We start from the raw sequence: 23,703 nt of genomic DNA on the forward strand, positions 1-23,703 counted from the left end.
TGGAAGCTAGTTGTGGATTGATACGAACCTACATGAAATACATATCAATCAATGAAGCAAGCAAGCATAAATGTCAAACTACATCTGTTTAAGATAAGCAGTTCAGTTTCCCTTTAGCTATAAGCTGTAGTCCCTAACAGAACCACAGCATGTTATGCTCAGGATATATATATCACCTTGACCCTACAAGGAAAAAGAAAGCAAACTCTGTTCTACTTGTATTAGTGTACTCTGCTGAACAAAAAGGGAAATGACACTGTGTACATACTTTCGTCTGTACGAATTGCGACTTATTTATAAATATACTGTAATTTTGTCATACCTGAGGTAGCGATTTAATTCTTTAGTACTAATAGGAATGACTCAAACAAAATATAATAGCACAGAAAAGGCTCAAATCAAATGTAGATAGGAAATAGTTATTTCAGATATGAACTTCAGGGCACTAGGTCAGGACAACACTTTTCTTATTTCCATTACTGACTTGCAGGCTGTTAATCAAGGATATTAAACTTTAACTAATGTACAAGCAAATTAAAATCTAATCAACAGTTGCTGAATACACTTCCTTTTGTTGAAGATGAGGCCAAATGCTCTGATGTGTCTTCTTGTCATTGTATGACACCATGCTTTTTCTTTAGATAAACAATTAAGAGACAGTACAAAAACCTATAATTATCAGTGTGAGGTGATAAAACAAAGCAACTATTTTGAGTGAGCTACATGTAAGGAAATTCCTATGCCGCTAATTTAATCATCAACAAGACACACGCAAGGTGATTTTGTCTTTACGCAATAAGGATACTTGAAGGTTTGCAGGCAGCGAGAGTAGGTGTGTGATCTCTGTTATCAGCAAGTGTGCATCTGAAAGGGGGAAGAAGGAAACTGCTGCTGTATACAAATATACCACAACTGTCAACATGTCGGAGGCCAGTGGGAGGTGAGGGAGAAGCCCCTTTTTGATTAACACACACACATATATATATATATATATATATATATATATATATATATATATATATATATATATGTATATATGTATATATTTTTTATATATATATATATATATATATTTAAATGGTTTACATATATGTATATAGTTTTTATGTCATGAATAATAAAAGAGTTAAATGGACAACACTAAACAACACTGAAACATCATTTTAGCAAATAACTTCTCATAGTTAAGTCTGTCTGTGATGCACCACTGATTACAACTAACAGCCAACTGATCCTGTGTTGTTAGGTCACATCACCCATGGCACTAACCATGACCACTGATGATATGTCAGAGGGCTCAGTGAAACAGACAGGATTTCAGGATTTTACTAAGTCATACTTAGTGTTGTCAGGTGATGGGTTGGATGAGGCCCATAGGGAAGTGAGTTATTTCCCTATGGGTGAAAGGGAGGTGAAAGTTCCTGTTTCTAATGTCTGACCTTTGTCCACCTCATCTCCTGACAGCTCCAGGTTTGACTCCACCTTTCACAGTTTTACTGCTTCACCCCCTTCCCTCTGCTTCCTGAAATATGGACACTTGCTGTCCAGTACAAAGGGTACAAAAGTAAAATTATTTTCCAAATTAAATAAATAATGTGCCACTTTTTTACCTCAAACATCGATCTTAAGTTACAATGTGTATTAAACCTCCCAAAAACGTAGCACCTAAACTTACAGCTAACGTCATCATTCATTTTCCAAACAGCGTGTGTCACCTGATCAACCGTCAACGCCCACGTTCAAGCAAGAACGTTCACACGTTGACGGCGACCACTACGTCCAAAGTTGTCAGCACAGGTAAAACGTGTTTGCCCCTTTTTGTAGTCACATTTACATATATAATTCAAAACTCAAAGCTTAATGTACACAGTATATCAGGTGGGTAAATGTAGCGGGCCTAGCGAGTTTTCTTGGCTAGGTTTGTTTTAAAGCGAAGATGTAAAGATTAGCGACTTTGTTCAGAACTCTGACCTAAAGCACGCTAGCTAGCTAGTTAAATCTCAAATGTTAAAGCGACAGTGACCCTCAAGTTAAGGGCCTTAACCGTTAAGCTATTTTCTTTTTGAACGTAAAGAATTTTCTGTATCTATTGTTAAAGATAAAGCGCTAAAATTATTTTCTAAAGAAAAAAAAATAATGTTAGCAATTAGCAAAATTGCATTTTAGCAGTTAGCCCACGCTTGGCCTATCTATAAATACTTGAGTTATATTTTGCAAGGAGAAAGAATGGAGCGATTTATTGAAATTTCCAATCCAACTTTATTTATAAAGCACTTTAAAATAGCCAGCACAGGACCAAAGTGCTGTGCAGTAAATAAGTTAAGAACAATAGATAAAACAAAAGAGCAAAAATTAAAACACATAATACATAAAGTTAAAAAGCCCTATATTTTTTTTTAAAGTGAAATATGTGCAAACATATCTCTTTAGAGTGTTTAAGGCAACAAATAGTTTGTACCACCATTCTGAAAATCAGGACAGTCTGAACTGTATTTGGTAAGCTTTCTCATATATATTCATATATATATATATATATATATATAAAAATTTCGGTAGTCTAAAGAAATAGATCTCCAGGTTTCTTAAATGTCATTCATGTCATGTCAGTTCGCTGCCCTTTCTTGTGCTCTCCCACACTGCTTTAGTAATGTTGAAGCGTGGGTTCTGGGGAGGCCAATCCATGTCTCTGGGTGTTCTATTGTGTTTTTTTTTTTTTTCCTATCCAGGTATCATTTTGCTGTACTTGTAGTGTGTTTGGGATCATTGTCTTGCTGAAAAATATAGCCGTTGTGAATCAGATGCTTTGGTGATTGTGTATCCAAATCTAAAAAAACTGATCTGCATTCATAATTCTGATCATTTTGAAAAGATCACCAACATCACTGACTTAGATGCAGTCTCAAACCATGACAGAGCCTCCAACATGTTTTATCAGATCAATCACAATTTGAACCAAAAATTTTACATTTGAATTCATCACTTCATAAAATGTGTTTTGTGTTACTGACAGTTCCAGTCGGTATCAGGTTTTTGCTGGACTTTTTCCTCTCTTTTTTTGGGGGGGGGACATGACTTTCAGATACTGTACATCTGCTGTAGTTCACTTTTGGCCTCCACTTGTGTACTTTGGGCATTTTTTTTTCTTCCCTAGAAGAAAGTACATTTCATGCCAAAAGATGTCAAGTTTGCCATTCCAAGTTTTCAGTTAATAGCTCTTTGAAAATCACCTTGTAGGTGTAAAACTATTGTATGTTTGTCAAACTGTTGTCAGCTCTTTGAAATTGTCCATAGTTTCAACCAAAACAAAAAGAAACAAACCGTGAGCTTTTGTAACAGGCTGCTGGTAGCAAAGTGCCTAAAAACTGGGAACTTTCTGCATTTCAAACCTTTAAAGCAGGTGTCTCAAACTCCAGTCCTCAAGGACCCATGTCCTGAACACCACAACACACCTGAATAAAATTAGTAGGTCATTAGCAAGGGTATAGAACTTTACTTCATGCTTATCTGGCAACCTCAAACCCTACTCAAGTAAATTTAAGTAAATGTAAGTGTTTGGAAAAATGTACTTCTAAAAGTATTTTTATTCCACCATGTTCATTCACTCATGAGATGCTGTAACATGAATCAAGTGGCTGAATTACCACCTGAGCATGTAGTCAAGTTCTATAGAGTCTTGCTAGTGACCTACTAATTCTATTCAGGTGTGTTGCAACAGGGACACATGGAAAAGTTTCAGGACACCAGCCCTCGAGGACTGGAGTTTGAGACCCCTGCTATAAGGGAACCCTTTAAACTTTATTTATTCAGATAAATGTGGTTGATAAGACATGGCTTTAAGTCAAACAGTGCTGTTCTCCTCTTTTCAGAACTGGTGAAATTTGGCAGGATGTATCGAACTGGTGGATCATTTGGGGGTTCCAGAGGAACTTGTATTGAACAAATTCTCAAGAAGAATTTGCCAACGACATCAGGACCAACCCGATCACCATCTAACATGAATATAGGTTTTGATCAGCAAGTGAAAAGCACTTTTAAACCTGGTAGGTTTGAGAAGTTAATCTACTCCAGATACAGCTCCCACAGTGCTCCAGATAATCAATGTTTCAGCCCCTTTAAGTTGTGGTTTCTGTTGCAGGCCTCCAAATAGAATCTATATGGGTTTAAAATTTGAATCTGCTTTTTCGTGTTTTCCCTACTAAGGTCATGATGGAAGACCAAAAGTCTCTCCTAAAACACTGATTGCCAGATACAGGAATGGAGAGACAAATGCTATATCTTTGCTCCATCAGCTTGCCCAGACTTTGCAGTTCCATCTGGAAATGAAGGAGACAGTAGCCCCAGGTAAATCTTCCGAGCATGCTGGTGCCATTCAAATACAGATCTAAAATCTTTAACAACATCTATGAAGACGTCTTCACATAATCTATTCAGACAGCTTTACAATGCCACATGGCGTTGTTTATAATGATAGAATACATAGCTGTATTCTATCATTATATATTACTGTTTTTATCTTTGAGGTAAAAGCAGCAATGTTTTAAGGTCTTTCAAGTAAGAAGTGAACTTGGAAATACATTAGAATAATGCAGTTTATTTTTTTATTTATAATGCAATCACAAGATCAGGTCTATGCTAGATTTTTTTTCCTTTTGTTATTTACCCCTTTATACAAAGAAAGAGAAAAAAACTGTTGTTCAAGAAATTAAGGTATTGTGCCAGAGGCTAAGTCATTAGAGGCTGATGTCATTTCAGACTGGATACAAACTGAAGGATCTTCACAAATTGTGACTTCTTGTTATGCACAGTGGCTGACAGAGAAGATGTCAGCCAGATGTTGGGGTATGATTGTAGTAAAATTCATGACTTTTTCCTGTTTTTTCTTTATTAGCCAGTACAACAGGGCTTTATTTTGCCTTTTGCGCTGTGATCGATGGAGTACAGTACAAGACTGGTATAGGAGTAACAAAGAAGGAGGCTCGTCTGAATGCAGCGGAGCTTGCTTTTCAGGATCTCCAGCCCACCCTGGAGAGTCTGAAATCTGCACTTCCTGAAGCATCATGTTAGTATTTGATGAAAATAAAGTGTTTGTTCTGCAGACTCTGAGATGCACATGTTACTTTTTTACAGTATTTATGATGTTGGTTGTTGCGGTTGTTGTTAATATTGGATACACCATTTAACACAGCTTTTTGCTACATTTATTTATTTATTTTTATTGTACATTAAGTAAATGTAAGGCTGTAAATGTTCTTCGAGCCAGTCTTACCACCGATTTTTGACAATTAATTTGGCAACATTAAAAATGCACATTTAAACATTTTACATTTCATTCACTTCTTTGCCTGCTTTAGCCTTGGATGTCCCTGCACCTTTGCCAGTAAAAGAGGAGCCCGCCATTTCTGATAGCCATGCTCATAGAGCCATGCTCGGTAATTCTGGATTTTATATTCTTTGACTGACTTGTTACCTCTCTGTTTGCATATTTTGTAGTAAATGACACTAACAGTAATATTTTGAACACATCTGTATACGTAGCACACAGACTATATTTTATTGTTGCATAATTTGATTTGAGACCACTGACATTTTATTTTTTAAAAGTGCAATAACCTTTTTTTTGTCTTTGGCATTGCCATCACATTGGTCTGGCTAAGTGTTAAGGATGATTATGTTGGATAGAGTTAGGGATATACATTATGACTTAGGATAGGTATAGATATAGTCAGGGCAGTCGTCCGGCCAGCTGGGGCCTTTGTATGTAGAGTTTACATGTTCTCCCCATGCTTGGGTGTTCTCTCTGGGTGCCCTGATTCTTCCCACTGTCCAAAGACGTGTGTCTTAGTTTAACTGGCAATTCTTAATTGGCTTTAGGGTGTGATTGTGTTTGTGTATGGTTTTCTGCCTCTGTGTGAGCCCTGCAATAGACTGGCGAGCTGGATTGGGTGTACACTGCTGATGCATGCATGTCATTTATGCGATATCATTCCTGCCTTATAGATTTTGTCTGCTAAAATACAACAGCAATGTTTAATTTGAAGGTCAGAGACAAATTTAGTCATATGATTCATTTTACTTATCTAGTCATATCTTGGTTATTTAAATACTTTGTAATGAGAGCAGGTCCTTTTGAACAAGTCCTTGGTTTCAATTTGGGGGACAAACACACTGTCTACTTTCACAATTACTTCATGTTTCCCTTTTGATAACACTACTCACTACTGGAACGTCTGTCCCTGAACAATCCCTCAAGATCTGATTAGATAACCTCTACCTTATTTATCAACGAAGTAGGGAAATTACTTTGACAACAGCCATAAATGTAAACACAACATGTGACAAGATAGCTTAAATAAAATATCGTAGGTCAATAAAGAGAATGCAATATGACAAGACAAATAGCTGAGTGAGTTAAATATTATACAAAAGGAGTACATTTAAATTGAAAATAGAAGAAGAAGCTTAAGAAAGCTACAGGAAAAAGAAGAGGCTAATAGTCAGGCTAGCTCAGGGGCACACAACCATGAGCTAGCCTTTCATAAGATGAGATTGGATAAGCTGTACTTTTTAATTAACTACCAAAGTAGGGAAATTAGTAGTAAATACAACCAATGACAAAATATCATAGGTCAACAAAGAAAATACTAAATGAAAAGGCAAAATAGCTCAACAAGTCACAATGTACACACAAATTTGAGTACATTTAAATAAAAATGGAAAAGGTATCTTTAAAAGAGTTTTTATGAATACAAATCTGGATACAATAATGAACTTAAGTAAAAATCTAACAAATGAGTACAGGCGTTATTGAAGATTTCCTATGTCTGTCCTTGTTTTAGCTGAGCTGAAACAGATGTTAGTGAAAGTTCCTCTACATCTCCATAGGAGGCATCAAGTACTTATTCCCTCTGGGTTTTAAGCAGCTTACCAAGCTAGTCCATCTTATAGTTAGAGAACCTCTCACTGATATGATGATGGCTCGAAAATGCTGTGTTTGTATTCATTAAGCTGCTACAAGTTCAGGCTGCTGGTGGACCTCCTGTGATGCACTTTTTTTCTTTCTCTCATAGTTTGTGTTTTGTCCTGTTTATTATTTTTAGCCACTTTATGCTCTTTACTGAGCCGTGTCCTGTTAGAGGTCTCTTCCGGTTAAAAGGGAATTCTTTCTTCCCTTTGTTATCAAGTGGTTGCTCGGGCAGTATCTAACATTTTAGAGCTTACAGTGGGGCAAAAAAGTATTTAGTCAGCCACCGATTGTGCAAGTTCCCCCACTTAAAATGATGACAGAGGTCAGTAATTTGCACCACAGGTACACTTCAACTGTGAGAGACAGAATGTGAGAAAAAAATCCATGAATTCACATGGTAGGATTTGTAAAGAATTTATTCGTAAATTAGGGTGGAAAATAAGTATTTGGTCACCTCAAACAAGGAAAATCTCTGGCTCTCACAGACCTGTAACGTCTTCTGTAAGAAGCTTTTCTGTCCCCCACTCGTTACCTGTATGAATGGCACCTTTTTGAACTCATCATCTGTATAAAAGACACCTGTCCACAGCCTCAGACTCCAAACTCCGCCATGGCCAAGACCAAAGAGCTTTCGAAGGACACCAGGAAAAGTATTGTAGCCCTGCACCAGACTGGGAAGAGTGAATCTACAATAGGCAAGCAGCTTGGTGTGAAAAAATCAACTGTGGGAGCAATCATCAGAAAATGGAAGACATACAAGACCACTGATAATCTCCCTCGATCTGGGGCTCCACGCAAGATCTCATCCCGTGGGGTCAAAATGATCATGAGAATGGTGAGCAAAGATCCCAGAACCACACGGGGGGACCTGGTGAATGACCTGCAGAGAGCTGGGACCAAAGTAACAAAGGTCACCATCAGTAACACACTACAACGGCAGGGAATCAAATCCCGCAGTGCCAGACGTGTTCCGCTGCTGAAGCCAGTGCATGTCCAGGCCCGTCTGAAGTTTGCCAGAGAGCACATGGATGATACAGCAGAGGATTGGGAGAATGTCATGTGGTCAGATGAAACCAAAGTAGAACTTTTTGGTATAAACTCAACTCGTCGTGTTTGGAGGAAGAAGAATACTGAGTTGCATCCCAAGAACACCATACCTGAAGCATGGGGGTGGAAACATCATGCTATGGGGCTGTTTTTCTGCCAAGGGGACAGGACGACTGATCCGTGTTAAGGACAGAATGAATGGGGCCATGTATCGTGAGATTTTGAGCCAAAACCTCCTTCCATCAGTGAGAACTTTGAAGATGAAACGAGGCTGGGTCTCCCAACATGACAATGATCCAAAACACACCGCCCGGGCAACAAAGGAGTGGCTCCGTAAGAAGCATTTGAAAGTCCTGGAGTGGCCTAGCCAGTCTCCAGACCTCAACCCCATAGAAAATCTGTGGCGGGAGTTGAAAGTCCGTGTTGCTCGGCGACAGCCCCAAAACATCACTGCTCTCGAGAAGATCTGCATGGAGGAATGGGCCAAAATACCAGCTACTGTGTGTGCAAACCTGGTAAAGACCTATAGTAAACGTTTGACCTCTGTTATTGCCAACAAAGGTTATGTTACAAAGTATTGAGTTGTATTTTTGTTATTGACCAAATACTTATTTTCCACCCTGATTTACGAATAAATTCTTTACAAATCCTACCATGTGGATTCATGGATTTTTTTTTTTTTCACATTCTGTCTCTCACAGTTGAAGTGTACCTGTGGTGCAAATTACTGACCTCTGTCATCATTTTAGGTGGGGGAACTTGCACAATCGGTGGCTGACTAAATACTTTTTTGCCCCACTGTATATGTTAAAATGTGAAGAGCCTTGAGATGGCTGTTGTTTGCACTGACACGTGGAAAGACAATGAACTGACAAATGAATAAGTTGAAAACCTGTCGTTTTCTTTATCTCACCTGTTGTACAGAAAGGAAGCCATTTGTCAATCTGCAGATTCCACATGCTGTCAGGGATCAGCTCACGAAACTGATGAATAGTCACCCAGAGTTCTCCGGATGTGCAGTCACCACAGCAGCATTCATTCTTCAGACTTGTAAGTGAGACCTCAAAGTAAGAACGATAGATGGTAACCAGTCTGTTAGTGGAAAAAAGATTTTAGAATGCTTGATTTAAATCTTCATCTTGAATATAGTGACAACAGTTTTGTTTTGTTTTTAATTCCTTGCAGTGTAAATTAGTCCTATAAGCAACTGCTGTTATCTAATTTCTAAGATTATTGTACAACATTACTTTTAGTATAGTGTAGTTTTAAGTGCTGGATTTTGCACAAAAACAATTCATTGAAATACAATAGCTTTGATTTACTGTATAGCGTACAAATGTTAGAGCCAAAGACACTTCCTGACATCGTCCTAGAGAAAAAAGAACTTGACAGGTTAGACAAAAACTGTATTGACTGAAGAATCTGTACAGGGATGGGAGATAAAGCATGTAGTTTATTGTACGGAAATGTTTTGTTTGTTTTTTTTTCTTTAGTGGGAAGACAAATATTGTTCATTTAACTTTTGAACAGCTGTCAGCTGGTAGCATTTATCAGGTACTGATAAATTCTTAATTATCTCAAGCTCCTCAGACCGAGGTCTTTAAGAGCACGGAAGTTATCAAAATCATCCAGCTTGGAATTTCTTCTTTAAGATGACAGAGTTAAAAGCCAAAATATATTTTGAAAGAATTCCAGTGTGTAAAGTAAGCAAAGAGACATCTTCTGTCAGAGTCCTTTGGAAACAGGTACTATATGCAGATAAGATACACAGAAAATAACAGCTGTATGCGTGAAGAAAAAAAAATGCAGTGTTTGCTTCAATTGATGCTGCTGTCTTTACTCTCCCCACCAAACTGGAATTTTCAGCTGATTGGTATAGGTCTGGTCATGTCATGTTATGCCTTAGTGCTGTGTGACAGCCAATGACTGTTTTTATAACACAGCAGTAACCCAAAGCATACCTCAAAATCCAGCTGAACTTTAACAATCAATAGGAAAGGAAAAACCTGCTCAGTGAGCTGTTTTTGGCAGGCCTGGAGTACTTTTTTAAAAATTTAATTCCTTATTTAATGGTGAGTCGCACAAAATTCTCTCATGGATAAAAAACTGTAGCTATAGATAGAACAACAATACTTTTGTTAAGGAAACTGAAACAGACATGAGTTATATAAATGTTATAGAATGATATGTTGAGTGGCTATCAGGTAAATATGTTGTATTTACCTCTCCTCACACTTTTGTCTTTCTCTAGCCAATGGATATGAAGTGGTTGCTCTTGGGACTGGTAATTTTAATACAAAAGAGAGTATCTCATCGAACGGGAGGATTGTGCATGATTCACACGCAGTTGTCACAGCAAGAAGATCTCTTATGAGGTTTGTTGCAACCATGACCCATATTTTTTTATGTGTCATGTCACGTTATAGCAAATGGTTTTCTCCACTTTATACCATGATGGAAAAATGAAAGCAGTATTTTTTTTTCCTATGCAAATTTGAAACCTGATTTTTAAAATACCCATTAGTTATATGTTGTAATGTTATATTATATGCATTGCAATGTAATAAAATATAATATAATCACTAATTACTTGTGATATTATGTCGTGGCTGAGTGATGTCAACAATATCAATATCATAATTTGTAACATTTTCTCAACAGTGGTAATCGATTGTTTTACTCCAATAAATATTTTGCACACTGTTTATCTAAATCTAATATTTTACAGCTATTGACTCTGGTTAAAAATATTTTTCATTTACCTTGTGGTTTTTGTAGATATAAATAGACCTCTAACGGTAATTGTTTGTCTAATGGAACATACTAAACCAAAGATGATTCATTCTAACCTCAGTACAACACAGCAGTTTAAGTGGATACATGTACACTTAACTCTCGTGTTCTTAAAATGTCGTAATGTATAAAGCACTTTGAGGGCTCAGAGTAGAAAAGCGCTATATAAGAACCAGTCCATTTACCATTTTCCTATTTATCAATGATGGTTATTTAGACACAGATGCAAGTCAATAATACCAGAGCTAATCTCTTAGCTCACTTCACTTGTCTTTACCACTTTTTTGCTGTTTAATAAAAAACTAACTTTATTAAAAAAATAAAAAGCCCAAAAGTGTGCTTTACACTAGCTTATACTGTTCAACCAGCAAATCCAGAGTATACTTTTGGTCCCCAACTTACAATGTGCGTGTAGATTGTAGATGATGTTCGTTAATACATCCATCCATACATCAGTCTTCTTCTAATTAGCTGAAGCCAGGTCACGGGCTGCAGCCTAAGCAGAGAAGCCCAGACCTCCTCCTCCACACCCACCTCCTCATTCTTGTCTGGGGTAACACCAAGCATTCCTTGGAGCCAATTTAACTTCTTCAACTGGCTCCTTTTGATGTGGAGGAGTAGCGGCTCTACTCTGAGCCCTTCCTGGATGGCTGAACTCCTCTCTCTAAGGGAGAGGCCAGTCACCCTTCGGAGAACGCTAATTTCCATGTCCTGGTCGCTAGTTTTGGACATCCACCCCTACAGCGCCTCCTGCAAGTGGTGGGCCTACAGGAGGGGGGCCCATGTCCCTTTTTCAGGCTGCACCCGACCCGGCCCCATGGTCTAAGGCCCGGCCACCAGTCGCTCACCCTCTGGCACCCTCCCCAGATCTGTAACCCTGAGTGAACTCTTCCCTGGGTCTTCTCCTCCTGGGGTTTTTTGAATCACTCTTTGTCTAATCCCTCACCCAGGATTTGCCATGGGAGACCCGTTGATAGGTAAGATAACATAGCCCCTGGGATCCCTGGGACTTTGCTCCACCACGATAAAGTAGCGATTCATGGAAGGTCATTAACCCTTTAAAGCCGGTCGGAGTGGGCACGCTCTGTTTTGCGTAACTAGTTTTAAAGCACTATAGAACCGGAACCACGTAAGCTAGCACAATAATTTTTTTTGCATATGAAACCGGAGGAGTTGTACTTACATCTTATGCCATCAGCTTGTCCTAAGTCACGGTTTCCTTCCACATGCAGCTTTGCAAAAATTGCATAAAAAGCACTTGCAGCAACAAGCTCCAGAAACAGGCTTTGCCGATCCGATCAGCTGTTCATAACACTTCCTATGTTGGAATAGACGTCAGGGCGAACCATCACATGGCCGCCACTACTTGCCCGAAACCGGAAGTGACGTCATTTTCGCAGAAAATTTTATTTTTTACCTTCGGGGCCTTATAAGCCTATACTGGTGTTTTTATAAGTCATGTTTGACTTCATGCTTTTCTGAATAGTTTCTGTGATGCTTAGAACTCAAATTGCACTGCTGGAAATAGTTTATTTTGGTGCACATGCTGGGGGTTTTTTTTTTGGTTTTTTTTTTTGCAAATTTGCATTATAATATTTATTTTCGTTTTTCCTGCAGTATATAAAAAATCGGTGTATCTCAAAAATAAAACTATGAAGACACTCAAAATAAATTTCCTCTTGTTGGAAACTATTTTGTGCTTACAGTTTTGAGGGATAAATCTTAAATTTCTCTAACTAGAAATATATGTAAAAAGACACAAAAAAACAAAACAATTTTCGATTTTTTTGTAGTGTATTGCACTTTTTTGTAATTTATGTAGTTGCTATGGACTTAATGCATACATATTATTAAAATGTGGGCTATAATGGTTGTATTGATGTATAGCAATTGAAATGCTCCTAGAAATGGGACTGCAGCATGTAAAATATAACGATAAGCTCTGGCAGACTTGGTTCTATGGTAGGTCTTAAAGGGTTAATCATGTTCATTAATACAATCAAATATAATCATTCCCTTTTTTAAGGTTTCATTTGTGTGTCCTGACCTACTTTGGTATAGGCTGATTGCAAATGTTTTCAGTTAATATGTTTTGTCCACTAAAATTCTAGCAGACTTTTAATTTGAAATCGTTATCATGTCTGAATATATAGAGATTAATGACTATCATGTATAAAGAGCTTATGTGCAAATGTGTCTGACAATGGCTGGCTTTATTTCCTGTTTAAATGTTAAGAGATCTCTGAAAGCAATGTTTTGAGGTCTGCGGGCAAACATGTTGCTTGTGTATTTCTTTGTCTTTTGGAGACCTTAAAGTAAGCTAACTGCAGCAAACCTCACATTATGCTCAAATGGGTCAGTATAGTAGCTTTAACTTCAAGATTTAGTGATATTGCAGATTTTCACTTTTAAAAAATGTTACTACATAGATCTATGGCCACTTTGCACAGAATAAGTAATATCTCCTTGTTGGCAGGTTCCTGTACCGGCACCTGCTGATGTTTTTCAGCAAAAATGCAAATCTCACTCAGAAGTCAATCTTCCAGCAAAGCAGCAGCAGCAGCTTCCTCAGCCTGAAGAGTGGTATAACTCTTCACCTCTATGTCAACCAACTGCCAAAGGGTGCTGCGCAGATCCCTTCCAAACTGTAAGTGCTTATCAGCTTAACCCCACAGAAGTTCATTTCCTTTAACGCCTCTTCTCTCTCGCTTTTGAAAACAGGTGAACAAAAATATGTTACCTACATTTTAGCAGATTTTTTTTGCTTCTTACCCATCTTTGTAGTAATGACTGAAACACATAGCATGAACCTGAAATGGTTTACACAGGCTCTGGCATAATAATGACCTTTTTAATATTGGCTTACTCATCTCACTCAGTTTAGCAGTTTACTCATACTCAGTTTAATATAGGAAAAATACCAATACATAATTAACACTGTGTCAGGTGCAGTGCTTTTCCAGCCAGAGGCTGCAGTTATGTCATATTTGACCTGGTCCTGATAATAGCAGTGATTTAATGGACTGAAAGAGGAACATATACGGCCCAAGTCTAATGGCTGTATGGAAATCTCATACTAAAAGATTTGTTATACTTAGGAGGCAGAGTTTAGTTTTGAAACGTGACTAAAAAAATAAAGTTTATTATATATAACATTATTTTGATGATGTAGATAAGAATCTGTTCACATGAACCATTTCTGAAAACTCACAGGCAAGAACTTATTTTCATAAATCTTAAATCAGAAGTGTCCAACTCCAGGCCTTAGGGACTGGTGTTCTGCGGATTTTAGATATTATGCTGGGTCAACACACCTGAATCAATGATTATTTCATTACCAGGCCCCTGGAGAACTTCAAGACATGTTGAGGAGGTAATTTAGCCATTTAAATCAGCTGTGTTGGATCAAGGACACATTTTAAAAACTTCAGGACACCCTCTCTTGAGGCCTAGAGTTGGACACCTCTGTCTTAAATGGTTATAGAGTAATAATACATTTTGATCAGTCCACAGGTGAAAATTATTTTAAGAGGTAAAAAAAAAAAAAAAACCCAATCACGTCACATCAATCAAGTTTTTGCTCTTGTCACCCCACATTTATTGCTTCTTGATGTATTACTATTTGTTTTTGTTTAATGTGGATGAATGGAGACAAATGTTAGTGGGTAGTGCGCTCGCTGTTAACATATCCCCACTGATTGTACTCCCCTACTATCCTATTGTGCTTTTTCATAAATGTATGTGGTTCTGGGTTGTTAAACTCCCCGAATACCAGAATCTTTATGCACATGCACCATCCCGGTAAACTGTCAGAAAACAAGACTTGGATCTATTTCTTCAACAGTGCTGAGCAGAAAATGCTAAAAAAAAAAAGGCATGAACTTTAATAGTTGACTGAGTGTTTCTAGTTAAAGCACATTAACATGTATCTGTATGAGGTTGGATGATGATCAAATCCCAGTTTTTTATCAATTTGTGCTATTGACAGTGCAGTTGGCAGCAGATTGATGCAGCAAAAGCAGTACAGCTCTGAGATATGTATGCTTAGCTCAAAGTCTAACACACATTTTCCACTAAAATACCTGAAACTCACTTCGTGTTACCACATTTGATTGAACCTCCCACATATTTATGCCTCTCCACCCACCAAAACGCAAAACAAAGATGAGCAAAGCAAATTTCGGGGGTGCTTTTCATTATGGTAACATGTCTGCTCACTTTCCTCACTCACTCTAATTCTTGCTTCTTAGTTTACACTGGCAAAATTATAAAAGAGAGAAATGTGAAGCTGACATACCTTGATATCATACCATATACTGATAAATCAGTTTTAAACAATCCAGTCTTTAAGTGATGACGTGATGAATCCTGCTTCCGTGCCCAAACTACTCCACGTTTAATAAGGCTTTTGTGTTTTTTACGTTTTCATGCTTTGTATCTTGTTCTTTTTGATCTCAACAAGCCCCTAAAAACAGTCACCGATCACTGTCGGCCTCTCTGTTTTTATTACCGCTAATCATTTTAAAGCTCACTTTTTAAAACCTTACGATGTAACTACAGACCAGCCCATGCAGCAGTATATTAATAACTAACCTTGTATTATGGATGGATTATCTCAGTTGTTCTCCCGACTGAAGTTCGGTCTGTTCGGTGTGGTCAGCATCCTGCCATGTGACTGCATTTGTCCCGAACCTTCAGCAACCATCACGTTAACTTTTATGGAGTGGAAAAAATTTGGCATTCATCCTTCAGCTTCACTGTTTATATTATGCTAACATAGCTGTGTCGCTAGCGATCACGTAGCACATCATTATATAACCCTACAAACGTCACTGCTGTCTACTTTCCTGTCTTCATTTATGTCGGAAATGATAGCAGAGCTGTACATCTTAATTTGATTCGGAAATCCCTCAGTGAGAACATGGTATATTATATTTAGATGGAATCTAGCAAGCTAACGTCCTGCTAACTTCTAACTCCGTTAAATTTCATAAATTTGGTTTTCATGGATGCCTGGATGTTAAATGTAATTGTTACACCTGGTAGAGCAGCAACGCTGATCATTTTATTACAGATGAAAGGATTTAGACAGTTTTTAACTCTGTGATGCCGCAGTGATCGTGTGACTTAGGGACCTGCAGCAAAGTTTGGGCCCACACAGGGCTAATGACGTCAGACTTAAAGACTGGATATTAGTTACTTGTGAGATAAACGGATGTCATTAAGTCACAAGAGAGGACACTAGGAAGCATAGGTTAGCATAACAAAAGGCACCCAAGATAATACCAGAGTGTGTGAGTGCAGCTTGCATTGGTTTTTGGAATGCGGCTGAAACGTGGTCCATGAAGAACCTGATGTCAGCTATCTGTGAGTGATGTTGGTAAAGAGTTAAATTAATTAGAACTTCAGTTTAAACAGTTCGGGTTATAGAAGTTTGAATAACATCTTGAAAGATATATCTCTAAATAATATCTCTAAAGATATTATTCAAGGTCAGAAATATTTTTCTCACCTTTCTGCTTAATTTGCAGGCGCCTGAACCCACTCTCCATGTCAGCATGGCAAGTTAACAACGAGATCAGCCTACACCTGTCTGTGGAGGGCAAGGTGTTGTTTAATTTCTTTTATCTGCTGAACACCTAAATGATTCACCTGTACCTGTGTTGATGCATAAGTATAAAGGTGTACTTTCTTTTAAAGGTGTTCTCGGTTTTCTCATCACTCCTTGATCAATCTAACTCCAAAGTTGTCAGCATGTCCACAACAGACAAGATCACTCAGTGGCAGGTCCTTGGATACCAGGGAGCCTTGCTTAGCCACTTTATCGAGCCCATCTATGTCCACAGCATCCTCATAGGCAAGTAATAAAATCAGTCATGCTCCTTAAGGGTAGTTGGGAATCACCCTGTATTTGTTACCTTTTCCAAAATATGAGGAGGTAGCAAATGAGAGACCCTGTTTTTTTTTTGTTTTGTTTTTTTCTTATTTTTATTTATTTATTTTTTATCATTATGCAAAAGTGCATCACCACCAAGTCCAAATACACCAGTAGAATCACTCCACGTTGGCACTGGGTTAGACAGTGTGGGTGAATGCTAGACGTCTTCATTTGTGCCGTTAATAGTGATATGAACACAGTTCTTGTGCTTTTGTCATTTCACAAAGTTTTTACAAAGCACTAGTCTCTCACACAGTCCCAATTTAAAATGGAATAGAGCAAGCATCTTAAAGATTCATTTCATTTCAGGGCTGGGAGGACTCTATTAGGGTGTACTTCACATCATAAAAAGATAGGACAAATTGTTTTTCCAAGACAGATCTTAGTGTAGTACCTGCTGTCATTTAAAAGTACAGTGGAACCCCGACTTACGAAATTAATTCGTTCCTGAGGGTCTTTCGTAAGTCGAAAATTTTCCTAAGTCGAAGCACCCATTGCGCGTTTTGAGCGAGGCGATGCTGAACGATAGGCTAATTGCTAACTAGAACAACAATACGTCGTTCAAGTGGAACAGCGAAGCTCAAGTACAGAAGCCAAGGGGTTGTCACACGATTCAGAAGGCATTGTGGGCATTGTAGGCTCAGCCAATCAGAGCCAGCGGATTTCGTTACTCTGGCATTTTGCCGTAACACAGGCAGAAATATTGCCATTCAGTGCCTTCGTAGCTTGAATTTTTCGTGAAACCGGGTATTCGTAAGTCGGGGTTCCACTGTATGTGGCAAAGAAACAAACTGATGGCTCTACATTTCATACTCATACAATTCCTTCTGTAACTTTGTGTAACCCTACATAAGATCAATGTATGCACCTGCTTTTAGGCAGGTGAAAAACAGTTGACAAATTCCCCAAGTTGTCCTTTTGACAATGTATCACTATGTCACAGTAGTGTATCCTCAAGTTTCCAAGTTATTTTTACAAAGGTAAAGTAATAATTTTCTTCCTTCCTCTCCTTTTTCATAATCATAATGACTTTGACCACATTGATTCAGTCTGTAAGGGATGGGGAAACTCCAGAATGAGTTATACTCTATATTTGCAGCAAACAAAGTCAAACACCTTCACAATTGCAGATTGCAGCAAGATTAGTCATAAAAAAATGATACCACTAACTGAAGGAAACTACATATGATTCTGTGTCTTGTAACTTTAAATCAACCTTGCAGGTGACTCTGACTGTAGTGAAATTCGTGGCATGGAGATGTCTGTCAGCCAGCGTGTAGAGGGCATCACCTCCAAGCTGCCCATGTTCTATTGCATGATGAGGCCTCACATTAGCCTGGTGCCATCTGCGGCTTCCAGTCATGCAGGCGGTAACCAGCTGACCTACGGTATCAACTGGAGCGAGGGAGACAGCTCCCTGGAGGTTGTGGATGGTCTGGAGGGCAAGACCATAGAGGAGTAAGAATCACTGTATAGGAAGTTGGGAGAATTGAGGGGTTTTGGGGTTTGATACTTATTTTTATATGCTTTATTTTAGTTATACTTTTAAAATGAACCATCTTAAAATAATACGCTACCAGTGAAAAGTTTGGACACACCTTCTCATTTAATGGTTTTTCTCTATTTATGCTACTTTCTAGATTGTAGATATAGACATCAAATATATAAAACAAGATATATGGAATTGTGTAGCAAAGAAAGAAATCATGAATAACTCTGAGTATATGTGATATTTTAGATTACTGAAAGTAGCCACCCTTTGCTTTGTTGACAGTGCTGCAAACCCTTGGCCTGTTAGTGAGCTTCATGATGTGGTCACCTGAAATAGTTTTCGCTTCAGAAGTTTTCCTTGCCAGGATTAATTTGTGTAATTTCTTGCCGTCTTAATGGGTTTGGGACCATCAGTTGTGTTGGGCAGAAGTCAGGTTGGTACAAAGTGAACAGCCCTATTTGATAACTGTTATAATTTCATATTATGGCAAGAACCAATCAGCTAAATACGCATTTGATTTACAGGTACAACATATTTATGACCACAATTTGAGCCCATACAATCCATCATTACTTTAAGAACTGAAGGTTAGTCAGTCTGGAAAATTGCAAAAACTTTGAATGTGTCCCCAAGTGCAGCTGCAAAAACCATCAAGTGCTATGATGAAACTAGCTAACATGAGGACTGTCCCAGGAAAGGAAGACCAAGAGTCACCTCTGCTGCTGTGGATAAATTCATCCGCGTCACCAGCCTCAGAAACCACAGCACCTCAGATGAGAGCCCAGATAAATGCCAGTAGCAGACACATCTCTACATCAACTGTTCAGAGGAGACTGCACGAATCAGGTCTTTGTAGTAAAAATGCTGCTAAGAAACCATTACTAAGAAAAAGTAATAACAGATATGTTTGGGCCAAGAAACGCATGGACCAGTGAAATCTGTGCTTTGGTCTGATGAGCCCAAATTTGAGATCTTTGGGTCCAACCGCTGTGTCTTTGTGCGACGCAGAAAAGGTGAACGGATGGTTTCCAAATGCATGGTTCCCACTGCGGAGCATGCTGGAACAGGTGTCAATGTGTGGGGGTGCTTTGCTAGTGACACTGTTGGGGATTTATTCAAAATTGAAGTCACACTAGTTGTACCATAATTTATTTTTCAACAGGAAAATGACTCCAAACACACCGCCAGGCTGTGTAAGAGCTATTTGACCAAGAAGGAGAGTGATGGAGTGCTGCACCAGATGGCCTGGCCTCCATAGTCACCTGACCTAAACTCAATCGAGATGGTTTGGCATCAGATGGACCACAGAGTGAAGGCAAAAATGCCCAACAAGTTCTTGTGACCTCTGGGAACTCCTTCAAGACTATTGAAAAGCCATTTTAGTTGACTACCTCATGAAGCTCATCAAGAGAATGCCAAGAGTGTGCAAAGCAGTAATCAAAGCAAAGGATGGCTATTTTGAAGAATCTAAAATATAAAACATGTTTTGAGTCTACATGTGTTTTGTGGACTTGGAGAAGGCATTCGACAGTGTCCCTCAGGTGGTCCTGTGGGGGGTGCTCCGGGAGTATGGGGTGTCATTGCTACGGGCCATTCAGTCCTTATACGACCATTACAAGAGCTTGTTCTGCATAGCCGGCAATAAGTTGGACTCATTCCTGGTGGGTGATGGGCTCCGCCAGGGCTGCCCTTTGTCAATGATTCTGTTCATAATTTTTATGGACAGAATTTCTAGGCGTAGCCAAGTGGCGGAAGGCTTTCACTTTGGTGGTCTCAGGATCTCATCTCTGCTTTTCACAGATGATGTGGTCCTGTTGGCTTCATCAGGTGATGGCCTCCAGTTCGCCTTGGAACGCTTCGCAGCTGAGTGTGAAGCAGTGGGAATGAGAATCACCACCTCCAAATCTGAGGCCACGGTCCTCAGCCGGAAAAAGGTGGAGTGCCCACTCCGGGTCAGGGACGAGACTGCCCCAAATGGAGGAGTTTAAGTACCTCGGGGTCTTGTTCACGAGTGATGGGAAAAGGGAGCGGGAGATCGACAGATGGATTGGTGCAGTGGCTGCATTGATGCGGCGCTATACCGGTCTGTTGTGGTGAAGAGAGAGCTGAGCGTAAAAGCAAAGCTCTCAATTTACCGGTCGATCTACGCCTCTACCCTCACCTATGGTCATGAGCTGTGGGTAGTGACCGAAAGAACGACATCGCGACTACAAGCGGCGGAAATGGGTTTCCTCCCAAGGATGGCTGGCCTCTCCCTTAGAGATAGGGTGAGAACCCAGTCCTTGGAAATGCCTGCACTTTCTATCACCTCGGAGTACTACACACCACAGGAAATGGTGGGCTTTAAAAAGACAAATCATAGAGTGAAGAAGACCTGGAAGAAGGAGAAGAAATCCATTGCAGATGACTTTCACCTCAATGACACCTGCAGCTCTGACTTTGGCTCCAGGACACGTGGCCGAGGCCTCAAACAGGAGAATGATGAAGACCAAGAAGTAAAGAAGGAGGAGAAGGTGGTGACGCATGAAATCCACCTGCTGTCTGGCGACATCAGGATGACAGAAATGGACATAAGCGACAATGAGGAATTTACCCCTCCTGAGCATGCTGTAATTGAGGAGGATGAGGCAGAGCAGGAACTGCAGAAGCAGAGGAAGCTGAAGCAAATGCAGCTCCTGAAAGACTCTGGGGAGAAAGTGGCAGAGCAGGTTAAGAACCTTGTTAAAAATTACAACGAAGACCATCCTGACAAGAGGAACAACTTTTTTTTTTTTTTAATGCTACCTCAGAGTTTTGCAGAATCCTGGGTGATATCCCAACATGCGGACTGTCAGGCAACAGAGGACCAGGAAGACATTATGGACTTTGAACAGGAGGAGGAAAAAGATGATGCTGGAGGTTAAGACTCTTGATATGGATGAGAATGTTGGATGGAGTTAACCTGGATCACGAGCAAAATCAACCAGATTTTGCCACAGCCTGTGCCACCATTTTGGACGAGGAGCCCATCGTCAACTCTGGCCTCGTTGCTGCACTGTTGCTGTGCAAAAATAAGGGTTTGTTGGACACTCAAGTGCAGAAAGTAGCACGTGTCAAAGCACCAAAGGGTGCCCTGCCCAATGGTGACTAGTGCATTGAGGACAAGATGGGCTTTGATGACAAGTACAGCCGCAGAGAAGAATACAGAGGTTTCATGCAAGACTTCAAGGAGGATGGCTGCAAGCCTGACGTCAAGATTGAGTACGTGGAGGAGTCTGGGCGGAAACTCACTCCAAAAGAAGCTTTTAGGCAGCTCTCCATCTATTCAACGGAAAGGGGTCTGGAAAAATGAAGACCGAGAGGAGGATGAAAAAGCTGGAGGTAGAGGCGTTGCTGAAGAAGATGAGCAGCAGCGATACCCCTCTGAGAACTGTGGCTTTACTGCAGGAGAGGCAAAAATCCCAGAAAACACCATCTATTGTGCTTGGAAACAGTATGAATGCAAACACAATTACTAAATAAGCATGAGGGGAGAAGTATATTATAATTGTGTATAATTAACGTAGAAACATTCATGTGCATAGATAAAATACACCACACATATACACATCTTTTAATTAATGTCTATGATTTAATGTCCTAGTTTTTTGAAGCTGCAATGTTGTGTTTTTAATTGTTCAATAAAATCAGTACAATTCAGAAGGGGAAAAAAAAGAGAGAGAGGGTGATTCGGCCATTTGGGAGGGGCTCAGAGTAAAGCCATTGCTCCGCCACATCGAAAGGAGCCAGTTGAGGTGGTTTGGGCATCTGACAAGGATGCCCCCTGGGCGAGGTTTTCTGGGCATGTCCCACCGGGAGGAGGCCCCAGGGCAGACCCAGGACACGCCGGAGAGATTATATCTCTCGGCTGGCCTGGGAACACTTTGGTGTTCCCCCAGATAAGCTGGAGGAGGTGGCTGGGGAGAGGGAGGTCTGGGCTTCTCTGCTTGGCCTGCTGCCCCTGAGACCCGGCCCCGGATAAGCAGAAGAAAATGGATGGATGGATGTTTTGAGTTATTTTATGCTTTTTTTGTTTTACATAATTCCATGTGTTCATATGTAGTTTTAATGCCTTCAGTGAGAATCTACAATGTAAATAGTCATGAAAATAAAGAAAAACCATTAAATGAGAATGTGTGTCCAAACCTTTGACTGGTGGTGTATACCCTAAATAATATACGAGAAATGACTAATTGAAAGATCAGATTATTGTAAGGTTTTTACTAGACCACTTGGAAATGTAATTAACATGTTACCAGATATATTGAGAACTATAGGCAGTATCCTTTTTTTGACTCAACTCGGGCTGTATTAGAACATCATAACTAGAGTTTCAGACTCATTTATTTATTTGGTGTTTAGCTCTCCCTTTAAGAGTGGATCTGCCCTAGCAAGCCGTCTGTGCAAAGCAGCGATGATGCACCGCTTCAGGTTGGTGGCCAAAGAGGCTCAGAGGACGGACCTGCTGGCCACAAGTACCTACAGAGAAGCCAAGGTAAACTCAGCACCTTCTTCTGTGTAATCTGAAACTTTATTTTAGCAATGTAAACTGCTGTACACTGATCCAATAGAAAGCAAATGCTGTTAAACACGTTAAAACCCATATGGAAAAGAAATAGTAAAAACTTATATGTGATTACTCATGAAAGTGGCCACTTTCATGAGTAAATCATATAAGGCTTACATGATTTACTCATGAAAGTGGCCACTTTCTCATTACTTTCATACATTGTTTTAGTAAGTATCCAAAACATACAAGTTTCATTATATAATTTTTCACAGGATCTTATATCTGTTTTCACTCTTATATGCTTTTCATACAAGTTTCACACAAGACAGATACAAACTTTATAAGATTTATATATATCTTTTCCATATGGGAATAACCACCACACAAGCTTATTGTATTTTCTGCTTTTTTAAATGACCGTTTCCTGACTTGCTGAGTTGTTGTTTTAAAAAGAACCCCAAGCTGTTATTCATACTATATATTTTTTGGGTCACTGAAGATGATGGCAAAGCCATACCAGGAAGCCAAGAATGTGCTGCGGGCGTACCTGTTGCAGAAGGGCTTTGGTTCCTGGCAAGACAAGGTTTTGGTTAGTGATAACTTCAGCATGTGAATAATGTTACAACATTAAAGAAGAATGTTGATCAATAATCAGTTGTGTTCAAAACGTTCAGCCTACTTTTCATTTGCACCACTTGCTGCATGTTGGTTTCAGAATTTGTTTTTTCAAAATACGTTTAAAGATTTGTAGAAAATAATTTGAAAGCACCCAACATAGAATATTGCACCACAACTGGTCTTTAGTTTTGCTTCTTTCAGTTAATACATGTACTGTATATTAAGTACATTCTTTCTTTATTAACATTTTCACTGGTTCATATACTGTATCTTTTGTGATGGAAATGGCCATAGAGCTTAGGACAGAAAAAAATAAAAGTATG

At 39.3% G+C, this 23,703-nt stretch overlaps 1 protein-coding gene and 1 pseudogene across 2 annotated transcripts; both read left to right on the forward strand.

Moving 5' to 3' along the window:
* The first annotated feature begins 1,697 nt into the window (after positions 1–1,697).
* Positions 1,698–23,703, forward strand: adad1 (adenosine deaminase domain containing 1 (testis-specific)). 2 transcript variants are annotated; one of them, XM_085285317.1, is made up of 13 exons: positions 1,698–1,797; positions 3,867–4,040; positions 4,201–4,341; positions 4,889–5,059; positions 5,352–5,429; positions 8,936–9,061; positions 10,263–10,386; positions 13,281–13,451; positions 16,336–16,411; positions 16,505–16,661; positions 17,966–18,200; positions 22,615–22,747; positions 23,262–23,703. In XM_085285317.1, the coding sequence occupies exons 2-13, from the start codon at positions 3,887–3,889 to the stop codon at positions 23,373–23,375; spliced, it is 1,680 nt and encodes a 559-aa protein (XP_085141443.1). In that variant the 5' UTR covers positions 1,698–1,797; positions 3,867–3,886; the 3' UTR covers positions 23,376–23,703. The 2 variants fall into 2 exon arrangements, with proteins under 2 accessions (XP_085141443.1, XP_085141451.1); XM_085285325.1 differs by having other exon boundaries at positions 1,779–1,878.
* On the forward strand, positions 20,457–21,735 carry LOC146581632 (U4/U6.U5 tri-snRNP-associated protein 1 pseudogene; annotated as a pseudogene).

The sequence above is a fragment of the Mchenga conophoros genome, linkage group LG2, assembly GCF_057382185.1.
Source record: "Mchenga conophoros isolate Kocher_MC1m ecotype Shallow Benthic linkage group LG2, M_conophoros_male_GT1.1, whole genome shotgun sequence".
NCBI lineage: Eukaryota > Metazoa > Chordata > Actinopteri > Cichliformes > Cichlidae > Mchenga > Mchenga conophoros.